Raw genomic sequence first — 23109 nt, 5'->3', positions numbered from 1 at the left:
CTTTTATGGGTCTAGTTGAAAAGGAAATGCCAGAAGCAGGGCAATCAAGACAAACGTATGTTGGGTTTACTCTGTCTAATATACAGTTCTCCTCCAAGTCAGAGATTGATAAAGTCAAGTGCACCAGAAAAAGCATATTTACCTCATATTTTCTTTCCTGTGTACAGTCACATACATTTCGTAGACTCTCCCTTGGGGAATGGCCCCAGCAGGAATCAGCAAACTTACTCCTGAATAGCAAAAGAAAAAGCAGTCACATAAGACCTATGAATCAAAAGGAAACGTCACAGAATGCCTTTGAAGGAAGTGGAAAGGAATGAGGAGATTTTGTGGCCACATCGCCATAAGCCTGCTGCTTTTTCTCTAAAGACATGTAAATATTCATAGCCACCCGGCTTTCCTTCCTTATTGGCCTTATTTGTTACCACGGCTCCCTCTGAACTGTTATGGAATCACTTAAAGGAATGATGTCATTTTTTAAAAAAACTCTTGCTTTATTTAAGGAATAGACAGATGGTTCCACTGGTGTTTTCCTTGTAAAATGAGGGGAAAACCAACAACTGCTCTTAAAATTTCAAACAGCTGTAACGATGCATCGATTCTAATTAAAAAAAAAAAGTCCCCACAAGACTCAAAGTCAGGGAAATGCTAACCTCAACAATATCAAAAAACATTTATTTCTGAAGTATCTGGTTAGCATCACTGTTTTTCTGCAACAAATAACGGGTGAAGAACTTCTTTCATCATAGGTAACTCTAGAAAGTGAACAGCAACTGAACAATTGCTAGCTTTAGTCACAGCAGGTCAAGGAGGTTTTTACTTAGTTGTTAATTGGTGCATTTTGTAGGACTGGTGGGTTGAGCTCTGTTCTTAGTCAATTGTGCTGACAGTAATGGTTTGTAACTTTTGTTTGCAGCAAAATTACCTGGAGGTTTTGCTAAAGCACATTATGGGATCCTGCCCTCAGAGTTTCTGATTCAGAAGGTCTGTGGAAACTGTATTTCTAACAAGTCTCAAGGTGATGCCAAAGCTGGTGGTTCGTGGACCACACTGTGGGAGCCACGGGCTTGACCACTGCAGCATTATCACAGACAGTAGTTCAAAGTGGGCAGCAACTTGAAGATACCTGGTTCCACAATTCTATTCTAATAAATGCAATTAATTTCAACTCTATAAAAATTTTTATGGAACCTGACTGTGAGTAGAGTTCTTGATGGGTTGTGAACACCAAGAAGTAAAAGACAGTGTTCTTGTCTTTGAGTAGCTTATTTAATTAGCAAGGAAATGGAATATGCCATATGAACACAGGACCATAAGGAAATTGCTTGACCGTATTGGCAAGTCTCAAGAGTAAAGGACAGAGTTAAAGAGGAATAATTATTCAAAGCCCTTTGTATAGCTGGTTGCAACTGCTGAGGCATGACCTTCTTGAGAAGCAATGTGCGCCTTGTAGTGCTGCAGAAGTAGAATGTCATGCTCACGTCAGGTATCAGGATGGTCTGGTGAGCCACACAATGAAAGGAGGAAGACCACACATGAGGCACTCAAGCCTCGGTATTTTTATTTTTTCCAATGGGAACAATCAAATGTACCTTTATTTTGTTAAGGGGATAAGACAGAATTATGGATGCAGTGTAACAAGAATAAGGCCTGAGACATATTAGATTACTGTTAAATAAAATAATGCATGTAGATCACCATTGCCCAGTACATATTTAAACATGCTGGCTCTCTCCTTTCTACTTAAGAAGCCCTTAAAATAATTCATATGTGAAAAAGTGACAAGTGTAGAAATGGAAAGGAGAGGTATAATCCACTGGCTGTCATGAAAAAAAAAAACTGTCTTGGAAATAATACAGTGTTTAAACAAGGAAAGAAGAGTAGAGTATATTCTGATCTATTCATTTATAGACTATTAAAATATATTTAAAATCATGATTTTAAAAAGCATGCAATTGCATGAGAATGAGAAAGACTAGAATAAAAGCACTTTATGTAATGTGTGATCTCAGCTCTGTAAAATGTATTTTAGAAAAGTAAAAATGATATTCCATTAAATATTTCAATTTATGAAAATACATTTTTAAAAGGCATGGGATGAAAAATTGCTAAGGTGTTGAAATGGGGGACTGAATGAGAGGAAGAATCAAAGACAAGTTCAACTGGTTCTCTATATTACTTGGCTCTATGGCTGTTTACATATTACATTCTCTTCTTATGCATGTATAGATCTTAGTTTAATCAAACTGTTTTTTTTTCTGTGTTCACAGACTACTCTATCTGGTCCAAAAGAGTGCCTGGACATGCACAGGGTAGTCCATGAACACTCTCATAACTGATGGTTCCATATTGATTAATAAATACCAAACTTTAAGCAAACATTGTGAGCCACTAACTTTAGTTCTCTATTTAAGAGCTTTATGGAGCTTATTCTCTATAAGCAGATAACTAAATGAACTGAAAACTGACTACTACTAAAAGGCACTACTTTAATCCTACCTTAAAAAGACACATGATGAAGCTATGTGGAGTGAACACCTTATAAACACCTTGACCCTGAAGACTGTGTAAAAAAGAATTAAAAAATGAAGGTCTGATGTCTAATATCGTGTCCTCTGATCACCTAACTTTGTATTCTGAAGTACTGCTTCCTGTAGGAAATTGGAATTGAACCAACTGATATGTTTCCTAATTAATTTGTCCTTTTAAAGTGTGATGACAACAGTGAAGGCTTTTGGCTTAATGCTGCCTCTGAAGGGCTATTAAAAAGAAGGGCAGTGGCAGTCGTAAGTTATACCTTGGCAGAAAGTTGTGAGTGCAGTATTTCTAGAGAAAGTGTTTTCAGAGTTGGCAAGAGGAAGATAAACAGTTTCGCTGATCTTGACTGAAGTAATGTTTGCTTTACATTGAAAGTAACAATAGATTTGGACGAGATAGGATGCATTTAACTTTTCAGGCCTAATAAAAACAAACAATAAAGATCTTGGGATAAGAGTAGGTTTCCCAGATCCACCTCTGCAACATCAACACCTTGAGGAATTACCTGCGTTGGGGATAACAAGGTGACCCCCAAGGGAGTTGAAGGTGCCAAACGCAGTGCAGGAGGGGTCCGTCTGCCGTGCTAGACTCTGATTCTTCAGGTTGAGGGCCTCATTCTCCAACAAGGATTGGGTCATCTGAGGGGACAGTTTTGATGCAAACTCAGAGAGGTCATCTTGGGGCGTGACAGCACCTGAGGTATTGTACACTTTGATCTTCAGGTTAGGCAGTGGATCCAGAATTGGAGAGTTGGTCATGGGGATTTTGTCTGAGACATCATGCAAGGCATAAACAGGTCCCCTGTACATGGCCGCGGCTGATGTGAGATCTGGGGGTACTGCCAGGAGATCTGAGTCAGAAAGAGAAAGGACGCACATTTGCATTCTTCATTCAGACAGCTTACATTAGTCAGACTCTCCCTGACACTTTCTGAGCCAACAGCAAAGCAATTCAACAAATATTAGAGATGGACAGACACTAGGGTTCTATTGAAAATGGCAATTAGATAGCTGGAATCTATTTAATTATTGGCTACAAATAAATAGACAAGTTCATTCTATATTTTGCCTTGAAGATTACTCATTGTTTCTATGGTACTTAGCTAACTCAACAGACTGAATCTGCAGACACTTATGATCCTCACTAGGTGACTAGGTAGTAGTCATCTATACGGGATTTGGGTTCACCTGTAGACCACTGTATTCAGAGCAATACAAGATAACTTGTTAACAGGAGAAAAAAGGGAACATAAGAAATCTATCAACCAATCTTTGTACTCTTCTCAAATAAAACTTTAAAAGTATGACAGAGAAACCTGTTACAAAAGGGAAAAAAAGAGATCTGTGCACCTTGTCAACTCTAATGAGTTATATGAAGGAAATTAACATAGTAATCAACAAAATAGATGAAAATCTTTGTCTCCATGGAGCTTATATTTCAGCTAACGTAGTGTCATTGATTTTGAAGACATATAGGGAGGCTGCAGGCATGCTTAAGTCCACATATGAAATGCAATGTCAACTGACCTTGTCTTGCTGCCTTGATGTTCACAGGCTGAAAGCCTCCATTGAGTGCAGAAGAGTCAATAATATCAGACTCAAAGTCACGATGATTCTTCCTATACACAAAGAGGGCCACAACTACAGAAATGGCCAGGCAAACTATCACAGCTATCACAATGCCGACATACAGAGCAACATCATCTGAATCAGGAGCAGCTAAAGGGGAAAAGGAGACATGGAATTTGGTGGTTAGAGAAAATTCTCACAGTACATATACGTATTGCTATAATTTTTTTCAGACAGTTATTGCCTTTTTTATAGGTTAATTTCAAATCTATTTCAAAAGCTATTTAAAACAACTGTGGCCTTTCAATGGAAAATTATCTTGCATTTTTTTTTCCTTTCTCACTCTACATCTATTCACTCACTAATCTATCTTAAATTGGGCAACATAACAGACCATTTACTATAAGGCATAAAAGGAAACTGGAGCTAAAACCATCCCAACCCATAGGAAAAAGAAAAAAACCCAAAACTTTATTACTAATTTCAGGTGAAGAAGTTTGGAAGGCAGCTTTAAATTCACTGATAGTTCTTTAAAAACAAACATAAACACTGTTAGAAACATCTGGCATTTACTGAATCTGTATATTTATGCACCAGAATATTTTTCTAAGTATCATTCCCAGTCACAAAATTACTTACCACAGCACTCTTCTCACTTTGCCCTAAATCAGTGAAGGGGTGGGTGGGAACAATGGAAGGCAAGGCAAGGCAAACATTGGGAGCAAACACGCTGGGTTTGAAAGGTATACTTTCAGAAGACCCAGGTCTGGGGAGCAGAGGTTAATACTGATAACTCCAGGCTTTTGCTACAGATTCAGTATTACCTCTGAGCACACTGAGCTTCTCATGGGTTCTTCTCAGAGATTTACATGTGAGCCACTCATTACTGGAATAAAATATAGCTCTATGCTGTACTGAGTAAGATAAAGGCCTGGTTCAGTGATCAGAAAGGTCAGACTATGCCCAAAAGGCAATTAGGCATTTGATTAACATGGTGTGAGGTCAGCTGGGAGGTCTGTCTCTGGGTAGAGCAAGAAGAAAATTCCTATAAATGTTGTATGTTGCCTTAGTGGCATAGAACATGCTCTGATCCAATGGCAAATGGTGATAAAAGTTGATAATTCAACCAACAAAAAGTAAAGCTTTCCTGAATCCTTCAGACATCTTTAAGTCTCTATTATTTTTAGTTTTCTGTGACTCACAAAAATGACCAGCAAGATTAACCAAAACTGTCTGCTCACTGTGAAAGGTGATTAAACTGGTGCTTCAGATGGTCAAGAAAAATGTTTTTATGTTCAACTTTATACAAGGGCATTTTTATTTTGCAGGAAGAGAGTTTTAAGGTTTGCAGGTCTCCTGGCCTCCTAAAGTCATGGAACTACTCCTCTTTCCTAAGACTCACAGTCACATGGTTTATTATATGGTGAAACGACTTGTCTCACGCCATGTATCTGTAACACACTGATAGTAAAATAGCATTCCCTATGGGAAATCGGTCCATTTCTTTCAGGATTTTGTTTAAATGTACTATATGTGAAAGAATTTGTATTCTTTTTAAATAATTGTCTTTATCAAAGTTTCTAGACTCTCTGCTCAAGCATCAATCAAGTTGATACTGGCCGATATATTTTCAGGAAACGAGTGATGTACCAAACCCTCATGGCACTATGAGCAGTGCTTTCAGAGTGCTGATTTCATTTTGCTGTTGGGTTCCATGTGAGGCCCTACAGCAGTGGTCTGAATTCTGGTCAGAATTCTGTATCTAAAACCTTAATGTTTTGCTTTACCAGGCTGTAATTACTTATTCAACATTCATGATCTCTAACTCAATGGATCTGCATTTTCTCAACTCATTACTTTTTAGCATTCGAAACTTGCCCTTTATTTAGATCCACATATTTCATGATATGTTTTGTCAGCTACTGGGACTTAAGCTTTGAATGTTAGACTGATAGATTTTAAAGCTGGCAGAGACTTGAAATGACCCTTTCTTCTTTTCAGCAGTGAAAATCTAATTTGTTTTTCATGTTGGAATATATTAGGCGCCGATTTCCTGTGTGCACATCTGTGATCCAAGGAAAGGTAAACTTGAACTGGGGGCAATAACATTAAATGATTATTCAGCAACATAAAAACCAAACATCAAACTTACAAGAAAATCCATATTCATTCTGGGTTCTCTGCTCAGTTGAAATAGGATAAATGAAACCTTGAAAAAGAAACAAAAAATGAAACAAAAATGGGAACAAAATCAAATTAATGAGGGAAACAAAATGAGAAGCATGAAAAATGGTTTAATTAAAATAAAAGGAGAAGAAACCTGGGTCCTTTAAAATTCTGGTTCAGTACAGAATTATGATTTTGCATCTCCTGTCTGCTCTGGAGCCTCACTAAGAATTAATAAGGAGGCAGATTGAATTTCAGAGCAAAAACTGGTCTCGAGTCACTAACTTTGGAGTGCTTAAAGTCTTTCTTTTATTGAGCATAAACTCTAATGGATCTAATTTATTTCAGACATCAAGGGTCATTAGCATAAGGAAAATCTTTTTCCTTATCCCTGCCATATGCCTTAATTCCCAGGACATATTCAGTAAGGCTCTAAACAGTTTTTTTTTTTTCTCTTTTATTTAATCATAACAGCTTGCTCTCAGTCTAATAGAACTAGAGAAGGCCTGTCGTCATTGGTCAAAGGTTAAATACCCATTTACTGAGCTGAGCAGACCAGCTCTCTTCCTTCCATCTCAAGTGTACTTTTTGGACTTCCAGTTGTTGGGCCTCCATCTAACAGGAATCCAGTAGACTTTGCCCAGGGGCTGAGCAGTTTGTCAATGCAATGGAAACTGGATGCTTTTTATTTGAAATCATTAAAGAATCAATAGAGCCTAGAGATTATACAGTTGTTTATTTTAGGGCTTCAGAGGAATAGTATAAATTGGGCAAAATAAAAACCTCATCCCAATAGTGAATGCAGAGATAAACAATAGCAGTTTTCCTTTTTCTTCTTTTTAGTGTAATCCAAGGTAGGAAACTGATGATAATGATGATATTGATGATGATAAACAATAGCAATAATGTGAAGTAGAAGATTGTGGGAAAATATTTCTTAAATGGGGGACATGAAACTTTTTGAAATGAAAATCTATGGAAAAGTTTAAAGTGTCACATAACTAACACCCACAGATTCCTAATATTTAATATTCTGCAACATGAATTAATCAAATAATACAGCATCATTTAAATTAATCAAATGAGGATGAATAAGAAACATGTGAATTAAATGTTCCTAGTAATACTCAAGGGCAAAAAAATGTAGAGAAACTGCAAGAATCACAATTAATTGGTTCAAAATTAAAGGTCTGTCTGTAATGCTTTAACACTGAAGGTAACTCTAAATTGTGCCTCATGCAGACCTTCTGTAGTTTGCAGAACACACAGTTCTTATAACCTATTTACTTATTTGGGTAACTAATTCAGGAGAAACATGCAGTGCTACCTTAATGAAAGAGAGCTTTGCTGTAGCACAGACAGGTTTGCTCTGAATTAATTTTTAATGCTTTATTTTAGAGCAATGATTGGAACCTCCTACTCAGTTTTATAAATATTATATTCCTTATTCCAGTTGTTGGAGTCCATGTATTAGGTTTGATTTTCATCTTTAAACACTCTGTCTGGTAATAACCTTTTTCCATTTGTATTCCGTGAACTCAATAAAAGGACATCTGGGACATATATGAGCACAGGAAAAAAGGTTATTTTTGAAACCCAAAGATTTAAGACAATATAATTTTACAGCTAGTACAGGAGACCAGATAAGTGATGTCACTGTTGTAGGAGATGATTTTAAGCTGGGTGATGTCAAAAGATTTTTCTTTTTTTTGGCAGATGTGAGGGCCAGGAAAGAAGTATAAAATAGGATATTTGGGGATAGTTTGATGTTTACCCTGAAATTTTTGATAAGAATAGTGTGAGCCTACTGGAATAAGCAGAAGAGCTGTATCTTATAAAAAGCCTATCTCTTTGTGAGCTATAACGTGGTCTGAAAGTTCACCCTGTGAAGTAGCCCTAGGTTTTCCTCGGCTTTTACCTATTTCCCAACAGAATCCCTGTTGTTGACAGGTAGATCAAGGAATAATAAAAAGAAAATTGATAATTTCATTTTAGTTTCTACTTTCCCATGTTTAATTAGATCTGGGCCACTCAATATATACTTCTGTGCCTTATGACAATTTACCTCAGACTTACATTTCCAGGCACAGAACCGGAATCCATTAATTCATTCAGTCACCTAACAAATACTCTTGACCCCAGTATATGCTGGGTTCTATTCTAGGCATTGAGGTACAGTGACAAACAAGATGAGAAAAGTCACTGCTTTCATTCTTGTTTAACAGAAAATAAACAAGTAAACAAAATAATCAAGATCATTTCAAATGCTGAAAAGTCCTCTCGGAAAATAAAGTAAAATGCAATGTGACTGGAGATAAAAGAAAGACTAATTGAGGGAATCAGGGAAAAATTTTCTGCTGTAATAAAATTTACACTGAAGCTTGAACAACGAGAAAGAATTGGCCAGGTAAAGATCTGTGGAGAACATGGTCCATGAAGAAGGACAGCACATGCAAAAATCCTGATATAAAAAGGAAGTGGTTAGATGTCAGTGAGTGGAAAAAGGGAGGAGGGAGCCTCAGAGGGAAGAGCAGCAGCCAGATCTTGTAGGCCTGATGGTTCACGATGAGGTGCTTTGATTTTATTCGAAATGAAATGCAAATCCTGTCATCAAACCTAATCCTGAAAAGATCACTTTGGTTTCTCTATAGATTGTGGAGAGCAAAGGAAGAGAAGTGACGGACTTTATGGATGGTTGCTATAAAATATGGCCTGGAAGATGTCTATCCATAGGTATATTGATATGTTTAATGATGTACTTGCACTTGAGGTTGTTCTAAGATAAAAAATACTGAAGTCTCACTATTAGCTCTTCCTCATAGTCGATAGAGACCAATCTAGCCAAACTGCTATTTTCCTACATGGGAAATTTTAAAACAGCCAAGTAGTAAGTGCGCTCATTAATGGTTCAACACCCTAACTTACTGTTATGGAAACACTGATAAAGAACTTTGAAAGGCAACTCTGTAAAACTTTTTCCATCCTTTTCAAAACACTTCGGCATCTACACAACTAAAACATCACTTAGGAAGCTGGGTATCAGAAAAGAAGGGGATTACTGTTTTATCCCCTAAAAGAAAGGAACACCGAGTCACTTTCTAGAGTTTGTTTTTATACTTCTCCATCTGATCCATCTCTCATGGAACAACAGGGAACATTTTCTTCAGCTAATGAGGTGATCCTGCTGAGAGCAGTCCTAGCAATAATGAAAAATCGCATCTCTGGCAGAACACAGTACAGAATAATTGTTTTCAGTGTCACTATCAACAGCCTGGTTTATAAGGTAGGGATTTCAGTTCACTTTCTTACTACTTGAAAGGCAAGTCAGTTGAAAAATCACCTCGGCTGTTGTGAAACTGAGTTTTATAGTCTCATGTACTTCAGCTGGAATCGTGGCCCTGTCAATTTCTTAACTATGAGAGCTTGGTCAAACTCCCTCATTCCTCTAAGCATCAGCTTCTCAATCTGTGAAAGGGACTATGAATATGCATTTCCATGTAGTTGTGGAAAGGATGAATGAGATTTATAAAGTGTTCATGTGTTGTGCGAGTGCATGAAGTTGCTTCAGTCATGTCTGACTCTTTGCGACCCTATGGACTGTAGCCTGCCAGGCTCCTCTATCCATGGGAGTCTCCAGACATGAATACTGGAATGAGTTGCCATGCCCTTCTCCAGGGGATCTTTCCAATCCAGGCTTTAGTAGCAAGTTTCAGAAACAAATTCCCAAGACCAGAGAGCAACTTGATGCTAAAATGATTTTCTACTGGAAGCAGGGTCAAGGAGGTGTTTTTTGCTTGTCCTAATGATTAGGTGGTTGTTTGCTGGTATTTAGTGGGTGAGGGCCAAGGGCACTGAATGTCCTGCAATGGGAGAAACAGTCAAGTCGTAGAAGAACTAACTGGAACAAAATGAACCTCCACTGACAACACCTTTCAAAACCACCTCCCATGGACCGATAGAAGGAATACAGAGCAGCAGTGGGCTGCTCTTAAAAGGTTAGTGAAATGCTTCTTACGCTAGGAAGCTAGGTCATAACTACTCAAAACATTCATTTAAGAGAATATCTAGCTCAACTTTTTTTCAGAGGAGGAAAATCAGTTCCCAACATGGGAAACGGTATTTCAAAGTAAAGGAAAGTTTCTGACAGGCAAATTGCGTTTCTGTCCTGTGAGAAAAGCTGATAGCATGCAAGTTTTGCACTGTTCAGTTTTGGTAGGCCCCATTCACAGTCCGGTTGACTGAGGATCTGGATTGCTCATATAACAATGTTCTGGTGGATGGTGGCTAAATGACTTGAGGAAGGAATGACTTTTTCTAATTTTCACTTAAGTCATCCTTCAGACTACAGATGGGATTTACCCATATTTTTCAGCTGATGTCCAACTGTTGTATAATGAGAGCCCATGCGCAAATGTCCTAAAAAGGCAAATGAACTTTTCCTCAGTTTTATACAGCAGTGAGTAATATCAAGTTATCCTTAAGTACATGGCTTGTAACTGTGCAATAATAAGCCCGAACATAGCCTATTTAGTGGGTTTATAGTTAGGAAATCTTCTGTGAACAACACCAGGAATTATAATACATAAATCTTCATTTCCCCAATCAACACCAACTGCATTGATATTTCTAGTCTTTTTAAATTTTCAAGAGATATGAATAACAGACAACAGTCAAAATGATCATGATTTTATGACTAAATTTTTAAAAGATAATACAAACTTTAAAGCAAAAAGTATTCTAATAGAAAAGTTATCAAGCAAATAAGCTGCTGTGAGAAATGTTAAAAGTTCTGAGCATCAATAGCCAGGTATATATTGCTGAGAACCAAGTCTATGCCCTTACTAACTTGCAAACCCCCAGGATGTTAGAGTGAAAATAGATCATTGATTTGAATTTCTTCTTCTAACCCCTTTGTACTCACAGACCCAGGAGTCCGAGCATAGACTGATGAAGGGACTTGTCTAACATCACAAAGTTGGTGAAACATTAAAGCCAGAGGCAGATTCCAGCTCTTAGGCTACATACCTGTCATTTTTATATGTACTGTCTGATGAATAGATTTAAATGAGGATAGACAAGGAAATCATAGAAAAGGGCTTGATATGTTCATGGCTTAATTTACAATTCAGTTATTCAATGAAGTAATGCTAATTATTTAGACTAGAAAATACCTCTCCATTTGAAATGTTATCACTGACAGTCATAAGAAAGTTAAAACAACAGAGATTTTCACCCTTAAAGAAAACAACATCCAAATAGTGTCTTTTGTTTAAAGTGTAGGATAAGCAAAGACATTCTCCAAATTTGGACATCTCTACTCTAAGGTAACTGGAGAGCTATGCTAGCATAATGCAGGTGTTAATGTATGATAATCACATTGTATTTGGCATAGAACCTACCATAAATGCAAATATTTCAAAGAGAAACAACATTGTTTCTCTCAAAAAATGATGCCAACATTTTTGATAACAGAAAAAAAGGAATAAACATAAAAAACTTGAGGAACACTACACATAAGAAAATCACATTTTAAAACAACAAAAGCTGACAACTTCTTGCTTTCTGTCTCCAAGAGACCATATGGAAAAAGGTTTATTTCAAAATTAGACAGATGTGGGTTTATATATTGTCTCTCACACTAACCTGTGGGCACTGGGTGGGCTGTTTCAATTTTATGCCTCAGTTTCTTCCTTTCCCAGTTAGAGCTATTATTAGGGGAATATCAGAATTTCTGTTTGTAAGATTATTTTCTGTACTTTTTGAGCTTTGTTAAATAGAACACAGGTCAATTTTGCTTCAGTTTCGCCACATCTAACATAGTAGATTGGATTTAGAAGCAACTAATGTCAGGGCCTTAGGTAGAAAGTGAATAAAATTATATCTGTAACTCCTTTAAACTAAACATATAGAAATATACACATATATGATACAATAATTTTTACATTCTCCAAAGTTTGGGAACCATTGAGCCAGATTTAAGGAAGGCATAAAAGGAAAGTATATATCAATAGATGTCTTGGAATTAACTGTTTCTTTAGTTATCAAGTTTGTAGCCAAAGGGAGACAGGTGGAGTTTTAAAGGAACACCTTTAAAGGTGTTCCTGCTTGCCTTCAAGGTTACTCATTATATTTCAGTATGGACCTTAATAAATATTTCATTTCAGTATGGACCTGCACTTACAACCTTAATAAACAGATTTTATAATATGGTTAGGATTAAATAATTATTGAGATATAGTTCACAGCTCACATGGGGAATAGTATATAAGTTATGAATATGACATAGCAATTCTAGTTTATAAAAGCATTGTGTTGTGTAAAAGTCCAAGTTTTTTAAATCATTAAGCTTTTGATCAGTTTTAGCAAATTTATCTATCTGAAGTACAACAGATCACTTCAGAAGATTTGTCCTCATTTTTACGATCCAAGCATTAGAAGAATCTCTGTTCTCCATGGATTTTATGCTCCTCTCAATCTGGTTGCCTGGGTCTGTCTTTCTGCCAGTGACCTTACACTAAGCCAACATATCTGATTTCTCTCATTCCAATTTCATTTCTTCTGATGCAAATATTCTTATTAAAAACCTCAAGGACCATTCTAAATAAACATGTCCAGATTTTTTTTTTTCCCTTTTAGTTTGGCTCTTATCTAGCCACCCCATCAAGACTGCACTAATGATGTCAAAGGTCAGGTCTGTCAAAGACACTCATGGTCATTTATTATAATTTACCACTCTTCTGAGGGTCTATTTATTGACAGGAGCTTAAGGAACTCCAAATAAATGAATATATATAAATCCTAGGACATGACAACAAAAATTGAAAAGAACATTTGCTTATCGCTGATGTCAGTTATCTAAATTGCCGCGGTAATTTGTGCTCCAGTCTTCCCAGGACCGTCTGCCACGCTTCACTAACTGATCCACAGCCTGTTCCTAAAGCTGACAACCACGCCCCTCTGAAACGAATAGCAGGGAATGAAAATCTCAGATATAGAAGCCTTATCTCATGACCCACAGAAGGTGATGAATAAATATCCGAAATTCAACTAAACAGTTGAGCAAAATCAGACTCCTAAATCAGCTGCCCGAGTTGTCTATTGGTATTTTCTATTCGATATGCACCCTCAGAAAAAGGATATTATTAAATCCAAAGGCAGTGATAATGCAATCCATAGTAGTTAAAGACATCTGAGAAAAAGTAATGAAAAGTCCTGAAGTAAAGAGGCCAGTTTCTAGCATTCATCACCCTACCTGCTGGATTTTTAGGCAAAAAGAAACACTCAAAAGCATAGGCCCTGCCCCTCTGTAGACCTGAAGAAGTCTGTGCTTTGCTGCAGTTGTGAAAGGTGGTAACTTTCTCCATCCCCTTGGAGTCTCCCTTGCATCCTTGAAGCTGAAGACCTCGCACTTGTCCTCTCACACCAATCTGCTCAGGCCGCCATAGGTTTCCATCAGGTTTCTGTGGGCTAAAGTTCCTAACCACATCCCTACTTTCAGAAGCAGGAAAATGTTTTACCAGAAAGGAAAAAAGCAAAAGTAAACCACATTCATAATACCAGCGAAAGCAGAGCAGTGTGTTTGGCAGCCAGTCCATGGACAGAATATTTATTTGCCAGCTGGGACACTATGCATATCAAAGACTATACAAATACAGCTATGACATCAACATCTTCCAAACTACAGATAAAGCACTCGCTGTCTGACACAATTATACTTCCCTATCAAACTGCTGTGCTGACAAGAATTTCACTGGATACTGACTTGCACCTTCTCAAATGCCTACCATGGTGATTATAAACATATTGTGCTAAAGTCAAGAACAGACTATTTGCAAAGTAAATGATTTCCTCACATTAAATACATTAAATCCCCCTGGGATTCTGGGGGCCCTGGTATGCAGTGGGTCCACACTACAATTTACACATAGAGTTCTGCCACTTCCTCTGTATGTGAGAATTAATGGAAGAGCAGGGTGACATGTAAATTTTTTAATGAGTAGAAAGTGCTAAATTTGCAGACTGGATAACATTTTAATTTTCCAAAGTCAGGAAGTTCACTGATGCAGACAATTCCAGGCAGTTCTTGTTTGTAAATTGCAATTTCTAATTTATCTGCTGTGGCATAAACCTTCTGCAGCAAGGAGGAGTAATTCTAAATTCAGATGTGAACTCTCACATCCCAATGTGGGACTCCAATCTTCAAATAGGATTAAAACCCAAAGTCTATAGGAATAGGTGCAGCAATGTAATAATCTAATTGAGTGTATTCATAAATATATATAAAGCACCATTTCTGTATCAAGTCACATATATATTCCCTTGACTGCTATTTTCAAAAGGAAAAGGTAAGCATGGATTAAACCATTTTATGCCAAGTTGACAAAGTAGGTCTTACTACAAATCATTATAAAGGTTATAAAAGTTAAGTTATCAGGTCTAGGTTATACAACTGTGTATAGTGTTAGTCGCTCAATCGTGTCTGACTCTTTGCGACCCCACGGACTGTAGTCTTCCAGGCGCCTCTGTCCATGGAATTCTCTAAGCAAGAATATTGCAGTGGGTAGATATTTCCTTCTCCAGGATACAAGCGTATTTCAATATAAATGGTAAATATGCTTACTGGCTCAACATTTTTGGAGACTGTCTTAAGTGCCTTTTTTTTTTCTTTTGTACCTCTTTCCTTCTGGGTCTATAGTGTTCTCTCTCTCCAGAACCATTTTATATAAATCCTGTCTCAAAACTATGTGGCAAAACCAGAAGCTACTTTCATATAGTCTTAGTGAAAGTCGCTCATTCGTGTCTGACTCTTTGTGACCCGACGGACTATAGAGTTCATGGCATTCTCCAGGCCAGAACACTGGAGTGGGTAGCTGTTCCCTTCTCCAGGGGATCTTCCCAACCCAGGGATCGAACCCAGGTCTCTCTCATTGCAGGTGGACTCTTTACCAGCTGAGTCAAAAGGGAAGCCCAAGAATAATGGAGTGGGTAGCCTATCCCTTCTCCAGCAGATCTTCCCGACCCAGGAATCAAACTGGGGTTTCCTGCATTGCAGGTGGATCCTTTACCAACTGAGCTATGAGGGAAGCCCTTCATACAATCTTAGAGATAACAGAAAGACAACTAAGGGCTTCCCTGATGCCTCAGTAGATAAAGAGTTAACTTCAGTTCAGTTCAGTCACTCAGTCGAGTCCGACTCTTTGCAACCCCATGAACTACAGCACGCCAGGCCTCCCTGTCCATTACCAACTCCCGGAATCTACCTAAACCTACGTGCACTGAGTTGGTGATGCCATCTAACCGACTCATCCTCTGTTGTCCCCTTCTCCTTCTGCCCTCAATCTTTCCCAGCATCAGGGTCTTTTCAAATGAGTTGGCTCTTCGCATCAGGTGGCCAAAGTATTGAAGTTTCAGCTTCAACATCAGTCCTTCCAATGAACACCCAGGACTGATCTCCTTTAGGATGGACTGGTTGGATCTCCATGCAGTCCAAGGGACTCTCAAGAGTCTTCTCCAACACCACAGTTCAAAAGCATCAGTTCTTTGGTGCTCAGCTTTCTTCACAGTCCAACTCTCACATCCATACACTACTACTGGAAAAACCATAGCTTTGACTAGATGGGCTTTTATTGACAAAGTAATGTCTCTGCTTTTTAATATGCTATCTAGGTTGGTCATAACTTTCTTTCCAAGGAGTAAGTGTCTTTTAATCTCAGGCTGCAGTCACCATCTGCAGTGATTTTGGAACCCAGAAGAATAAAGTCTGACACTGTTTCTACTGTTTTCCCATCTATTTGCCATGAAGTGATGGGACCAGATGCCATGATCTCAGTTTTCTGAATGTTGAGCATTAAGCCAACTTTTTCGCACTCCTCTTTCAATTTCATCAAGAGGCTCTTTAGTTCCTCTTCACTTTCTGCCATAAGGATGGTGTCATCTGCATATCTGAATTTATTGATATTTCTCCTGGCAATTTCCTGACATAAGTTAAATAACTAGGGTGACAATATACAGCCTTGATGTACTCCTTTTCCTATTTGGAACCAGTCTGTTGTTCCATGTCCAGTTCTAACTGTTGCTTCCTGATCTGCATACAGGTTTCTCAAGAGGCAGGTCAGGTGGTCTGGTATTCCCATCTCTTTCAGAATTTTCCACAATTTATTGTGATCCACACACTCAAAGGCTTTGGCATAGTCAATAAAGTAGAAATAGATGTTTTTCTGGAAGTCTCTTGCTTTTTCCATGATCCAGCGAATGTTGGCAATTTGATCTCTGGTTCCTCTGCCTTTTCTAAAACCAGCTTGAACATCTGGAAGTTCGCAGTTCACATACTGCTGAAGCCTGGCTTGGAGAATTTTGAGCATTACTTTACTAGCGTGTGAGATGAGTGCAATTGTGCGGTACTTTGAGCATTCTTTGGCATTGCCTTTCTTTGGGATTGAAATGAAAACTGACCTTTTCCAGTCCTGTGGCCACTGCTGAGTTTTCCAAATTGGCTGGCATATAGAGTGCAGCACTTTCACAGCATCATCTTTCAGGATTTGAAATACCTCACCTGGAATTCCATCACCTCCACTAGCTTTGTTCGTAGTGATGCTTCCTAAGGCCCACTTGATTTCACATTCCAGGATGTCTGGCTCTGGATGAGTGATCACACCATCATGATTAACTCGGTCATGAAAATCTTTTTTGTACAGTTCTGTGTATTCTTGCCACCTCTTCTTAATATCTTCTGCTTCTGTTAGTTCCATGCCATTTCTGTCCTTTATTGAGTGCACCTTTGCATGAAATGTTCCCTTGGTATCTCTAATCTTCTTGAAGAGATCTCTAGTCTTTCCCATTCTATTGTTTCCCTCTATTTCTTTGCATTGATCACTGAGGAAGCCTTTCTTATCTCTCCTTGCTCTTCTTTGGAACTCTGCATTCAAATGGGTATATCGTTCCTTTCTCCTTTGCTTTTTGCTTCTCTTTTTTTCACAGCTATTTGTAAGGCCTCCTCAGACAGCCATTTTGCTTTCTTGCATTTCTTTTCCATGGGGATGGTCTGGATCCCTGTCTCCTGTACAATGTCATGAACCTCCGTCCATAGTTCATCAGGCACTCTGTCTATCAGATCTAGGCCCTTAAATCTATTTCTCACTTCCACTGTATAGTCATAAGGGATTTGATTTAGGTCATACCTGAATGGTCTAGTGTTTTTTTCCACTTTCTTCAATTTAAGTCTGAATTTGGCAATAAGGAGTTCATGATCTGAACCACAGTCAGCTCCCGGTCTTGTTTTTGCTGACTGTATAGAGCTTCTCCATCTTTGGCTGCAAAGAATATAATCCATCTGATTTTGGTGCTGACCATCTGGTGATGTCCATGTGTAGAGTCTTCTCTTGTGTTGGAAGAGAATGCACGACCAGTGCATTCTCTTGGCAGAACTCTATTAGCTTTTGCCCTGCTTCATTCTGTACTCCAATGCCAAATTTTTAAAGAATCCACGTGCAATGCAGGAGATGTGAGTTCAACTACTGGCTTGGGAAGACCTCCTGGAAGAGGAAATGGCAACTCTCTTCAGTATTCTTGCCTGAAAAATTCCATGGACAATGGAGCCTGACAGGCTTTTTCACAGTCCTAAGCATCACAGAGAGTCAGACACAACTGAGCGACTGAGCAAACACACGTAGACATACAGCACAACAGAACTTTGATCACCTTCTGGAGAAGATATAGCATTCTGTCGTTTTATGAAGCAAAAATGGTCTAATCTGTTATTAATGTTAAGTTTCTGTATCAAAGAGTTCAGGCATGTGTTATTTTCTATAGTAAAATTTCTCCAAGTCATCTACCTTTTCTTACTCAATACAAGCTATACTTTTTAACATACCTAAGAACTCCAATATTTGTTTTCTAATTAACAATGTGCTTATAAACGAATAATGCCTAGCTTCTTTCTGGGATAAGTGACTCTGATGATTTTGAATTACAACATAATAATGTTCTAGTAAAATAACACCAGTTCCTATAAGTTCTTAATTTGCAAGTATTGTCTCCAGTGTAAGAACTACTCTTTTCAGACCAATGAGGATATGTGTGTGTGCGCTAAGTTGCATCAGACATGTCCAACTCTTTGCAACCCTATTGAACTGTAGCCTACCAGGCTCCTCTGTCCATGGGATTCTCCAGGCAAGAAAACTGGAACGGGTTGCCACGCCCTCATCCAGGGGATCTCCCCGACCCAGGGATGGAAACTTTGTCTCTTTGGTGGGAGGTTCTTTATCGTTAGTGCCACTTGGGAAGCCCTAATGAGGACATACCTCATGTATAATACATACTTGGCTCAGCTGGTAAAGAATCTGCCTGCAATGTGGGAGTCCTGGGTTTGATTCCTGGGTTGGGAAGATCCCCTGGAGAAGGGAGAGGCTACCCACTCCAGTATTCTCGCCTGGAGAATTCCTTGCACTGTAAAGTCTATGGGATCGCAAAGAGCCGGACACGACTGAGACACTTTCACTTTCTTTCATATGTTATACTTCAGTATCAACTACTATGTTTGGATGGCTTTTGAGTAATAACTGTGGGACTTTCTCATTCTATATTCCATGTGTTTTAAGGTGTGTGTGTGTGTGAATGTGTGCACACATATATGCCTAGTTGTGTCTGACTCTGCAATCCTATGAACAGGCTCCTCTGTCCATGGATTTTTCCAGGCAAGAGTACTGGTGTGGGTTGCCATTTCCTCCTCCAGGGTATCTTCCTGACCGAGTGACTGAACCTAAGGCTCTTGTGTCTCCTGCATTGGCAGCTGAATTCTTTCCATCTGGGAAATCTGTATTTTAACCTACCTTTTATATAATCACTCACTTTATCCTTTCTCCATGTCTTCTGAAAAGTTTCATGAGATCTACATTCCAGTTTACTAATTTTCTCTTTAATTTTATCAAAAGCTGTCTCTGACCTGATCTGATTTTTAGTCTTCCATTGAGTTTTAACCTCTCAATGGATCACATTCCATTCGATTTTCCTCTAAATCCCTGTCGTTTTTACAATATTCTATTCTTTCACTTGTGCTTATATTCCTTTTTAAAAGTTTACCTTTTTAATGTTATTTATTTTACAGCCTCATTCAGATTGCTCTAGGAGTCCGTGTTATTAAAGTACTGACACACCTATTTATTGTTGCCCACTTTCCCTTGCAGCAAACTATTTATTCCCTTGGGTGATATAAAACTTGTATCACAAATTAATTTTCAGGAGTGAGTTATCTTTATCATAGACCAATGCACTTAGGCTATGGAAAAAACTCCTGAAAATGGCTTGCTGTTCACTTCTGCTGGTACTCCAGAAGTTTTAGTACTTATATAAATTACACATACTTTGCGTTTTCCTCCCTGTATGGTGTCTTATACTTCATATCCAGAACTAAGTAAAGGACTGCGGTTTTATTTAAGTGAAGACTTCATCTTTTCTGTACCATCAGTTTTCCTGTAGCTTTCCTGGGCTGATGGGTAAAAATTTTTAGTTATTTTTCATGGTAGGGGAAGCCAGTTATGAGACCCAGCTTTATCCAGGTTTCTTGCTTTCCACTCAGCCTCAGAATCAAAAACCTAACTCTCAATCCCGAGGACCTACATCCATGCCTAATGCTCTTCTTGGTTATTCTGGTGTCCACTTATACAGATACCTCTTTAGATCTGAGTTCATTTCTGTTACTTGAGGATTTCTCTTTCTTTTGAACTTGATATCCTCTCTCTCTTACATACACTCCAAATGTGTTTATATGTCTTTTAAATTTAAACATTTTATCCAATACTTCTAGATATTTTCAGTCAAAGGTGCTTATAATGAGGGGAATGGCTAAGGAAGAAATGTGTTCAAATATGATTATTTGGAACAAATTAATGAATAAACATTGACAGTAATATTTTCTATATATTTGACACTGTATTGCTCTTAAGCACCAATCTGGCTTTTAAAATACACTACACTACATTATCTACATAACTCTGAATCTACTGACATCCATCGGGAACTCTGAATTCTTCCTTTCTAGCAGTGTATCTACATTTATATCCAAATCACTTGTAGACAATTTTTAGTACATTCAGAGGTTGCACTGCCTCCCTAATTCAATGGTAAGCAGGCTAGCTTTGAGATAATATTGCAATACTTATAAAGAGCTATTTATCAATGCATTGAAGACACTAAGTCTCAATGTAAACAAACACTAAATGGTATTTTCTAATTATTAACTGCAGCTTTATAACTATCTTTTTTTCCCTCATTCTTTTTCTTAATTCAGAACTTGTCCCTCTTACAAGCTTGGTATGTTCACTATTAGAAGCCTTTTGTTTTCCAAAATGAGGATGTTATTTTTTTTTTGAAAGACTTTGTCAGCATTGCTATGCCAGAAACACCCAGCTTACTGTAAATAGAAACTATAACTTTCACTGTAAAATACTATAATTATACAGCACAACTGTATCTGAGGTTTTTATCCCTGAGGAAATTGATAACAGCACAAACTACAATTATCTTTTGTACTACAGTAGATACAAGAGGGAGGAGGAAAGAGCTTGTTGACTTAGTAGGGACTGTTACTATAGCAAATCAGATTTATAAAAGGAAACAGCTTTTTAACCATCTGATTTTAATTCAAACACCCAAATGTTCCAGTCTGATAGGAGACTTGATAAAGAAATAAACAACAAATAACCACTTTTGTAGCCTTATTCCCCTTCCTTATTTACACATACACACACCTCATGCCATCATACCCAATCATTAAAAAAAAACTGTATTAATTCTGTAAGAAATAAGCTAGATGCTAAGGGGATGCTGGGCTTCCCTGATAGCTCAGATGGTAAAGAATCTGCCTGCAATGCAGGAGACCTGGGTTCGATGCCTGAGTCAGGAAGATCCCCTGAAGAAGGGAATGGCTCACCACTCCAGTATTCTTGCCTGGAGAATTCGAGGGACAGAGGAAACTGGCAGGTGACAGTCCATGGGGTCACAAAGAGACAACAGAACTGAATGACCAACACTTTCACAGGGATGCTATATCATGAAATTCTTAGCTTGAACATTTCATACCTGTGGCTTCTCTGTGGCTCAGTGGTAAAGAATCTGCCTGCCAACGCAGGAGACACGGGTTCAATCCCTGATCCTGGAAGATCGCACAGGGCAGCCACGCCCGTGCGCCACGACCACTGAGCCGCAACTACTGATCCCATGCACCGCAACCATGAAGCCCTATAGGCTGTGATCCCTAACAGGAGAAGTCACCACCAGGAGAAGCTTGTGCACCACAGCTAGAGAGTAGCCCACACAGCGATGAAGACCCAGCATCAGCACAGCTAAAAATAAATGAACATCTTTTCAAAAAGAGTATTTCATGCTTGTTTTTGATATGTGTCATAATTTAGAATGTGTCATTGTGCGTAACTAATAAAAGGACCAATGTTCCATCTTGTAGCATTGTACTCCTTGTTAAATCAGTCACTTTGGGAATTTTAAAATATGCACAATGGAAGCAGAAGGCATTAAATCACCCGAAGCCGAAGGATAATACTGAGAAAGGGAGAAAGGGAGTGAGCAAGAGAGAAACTTCAAATATTGTTACTTTTCAATCACATGAATTAATTCATTCTACACTAAAAGAATACTACTAAATTATAAAAATGTTAAAAACAACTTGTGTGGTATGTTTTCATTTTAATCTTCAACTCAAACTAACACCTAGAGGAACAAATTCTGTATTTCTAGATAAACAGTAAAATAGCTGTATTCTTCTCATTCTGTGTTTCTGGTACAAATAGTGAGAGGCACAGTAGCCATCCTCAAATCACAACCAGAAAATATGCTTCACACTCAGCTTCAGCCTATTCTCAAAGAATACCATGTACCATGGACAGAAAAATAAGAGGCCCATTAGATTTATATTCTGTGTCAGCGATGCTATTACCTATCTATCTGTATTTTAAGTAAAGTTTCTTTTTAAAGGTCCCTGTAAGCATAGACTCTGGGAGATAAATAGAATTTCATAAATGTGCTGAAAATATCTTATTCTTAGATGAAAAATACAAATACTTCCACACAAATACATTTGATTGCTTGTATTCCACAAGCAATTTGTACTGTGTTATAAGAAATGTCAACATTTGGCCACCGTTACCCAAGATCCAAAGACAGCACATTGTTTCATTCATTCAGCTGTACAGGTGTGATTTCAGAACAATTTTTAGTACCTTAATTCATGCCCATAAAAAAGATGGTTAATTTTGTATATTTAAGGGCTCCTTAGTAAGTAAGTATGGAAAGTATTTTAAGTATGGAAATCAAACCACCATCTCATTAAGAAAATCTAAGTAACAAAGCCATAAAAAATGTGGAATACTTAGCTTATAGCATCTATTATATTCCTGAGCCAATCTTCTACATCCACTTAAAAATTTATGTTTTATAAACATGATTCCCTTTAGATAAACATAATAATTTTAACACAAACCCAGAAATTTCAAGGGCTTGTGAAGTATTCCCACTAAACATTTGAAAACTGGTAAATCTACCAGCAGAAATGTTTCTTGTCCTTATACATTTATTCTAAACTTCATGGACACTGGTTCAGTAACAGCCATGAATTAGAAGTAAATAGCTTACTTTTTGGAAGTTGCGTGACTCTCTGAGGAGTTTAGGGTGCCCTTTTGTGCACTCTAATAAAACCGAGCAGCAGTTCCCTGCCCTGAAAACAATGACAGGCCCTCTAGGGAAACGACTAAACCACTTTTTGCTTATGGGAAAGCAATAGTGTGTGTGTCATTTGTTAACTGGACACAGTTATTATTCATTCTGGTTT

The 23109-nt window shown here is 38.0% G+C and overlaps 1 protein-coding gene across 1 annotated transcript in view; it reads right to left on the bottom strand.

Moving 5' to 3' along the window:
- Window positions 1–23109, bottom strand: part of UNC5C (unc-5 netrin receptor C) — a 424516-nt gene that overhangs the window by 43778 nt on the left and 357629 nt on the right. Inside the window, exons 8-11 of the mRNA XM_052641639.1 lie at window positions 6259–6315; window positions 4065–4256; window positions 3044–3388; window positions 143–230 (exon numbers count right to left, since the gene is read on the bottom strand). Coding sequence (XP_052497599.1) covers window positions 143–230; window positions 3044–3388; window positions 4065–4256; window positions 6259–6315 — 682 coding nt within the window. The remainder of the gene's footprint in view (window positions 1–142; window positions 231–3043; window positions 3389–4064; window positions 4257–6258; window positions 6316–23109) is intronic.

This window comes from Budorcas taxicolor, chromosome 6, assembly GCF_023091745.1.
Source record: "Budorcas taxicolor isolate Tak-1 chromosome 6, Takin1.1, whole genome shotgun sequence".
Classification (NCBI taxonomy): Eukaryota; Metazoa; Chordata; class Mammalia; order Artiodactyla; family Bovidae; genus Budorcas; species Budorcas taxicolor.
The sequence above is the reverse complement of the archived record's forward strand: the minus strand, read 5'-3'. Positions and strand labels throughout refer to the sequence as shown.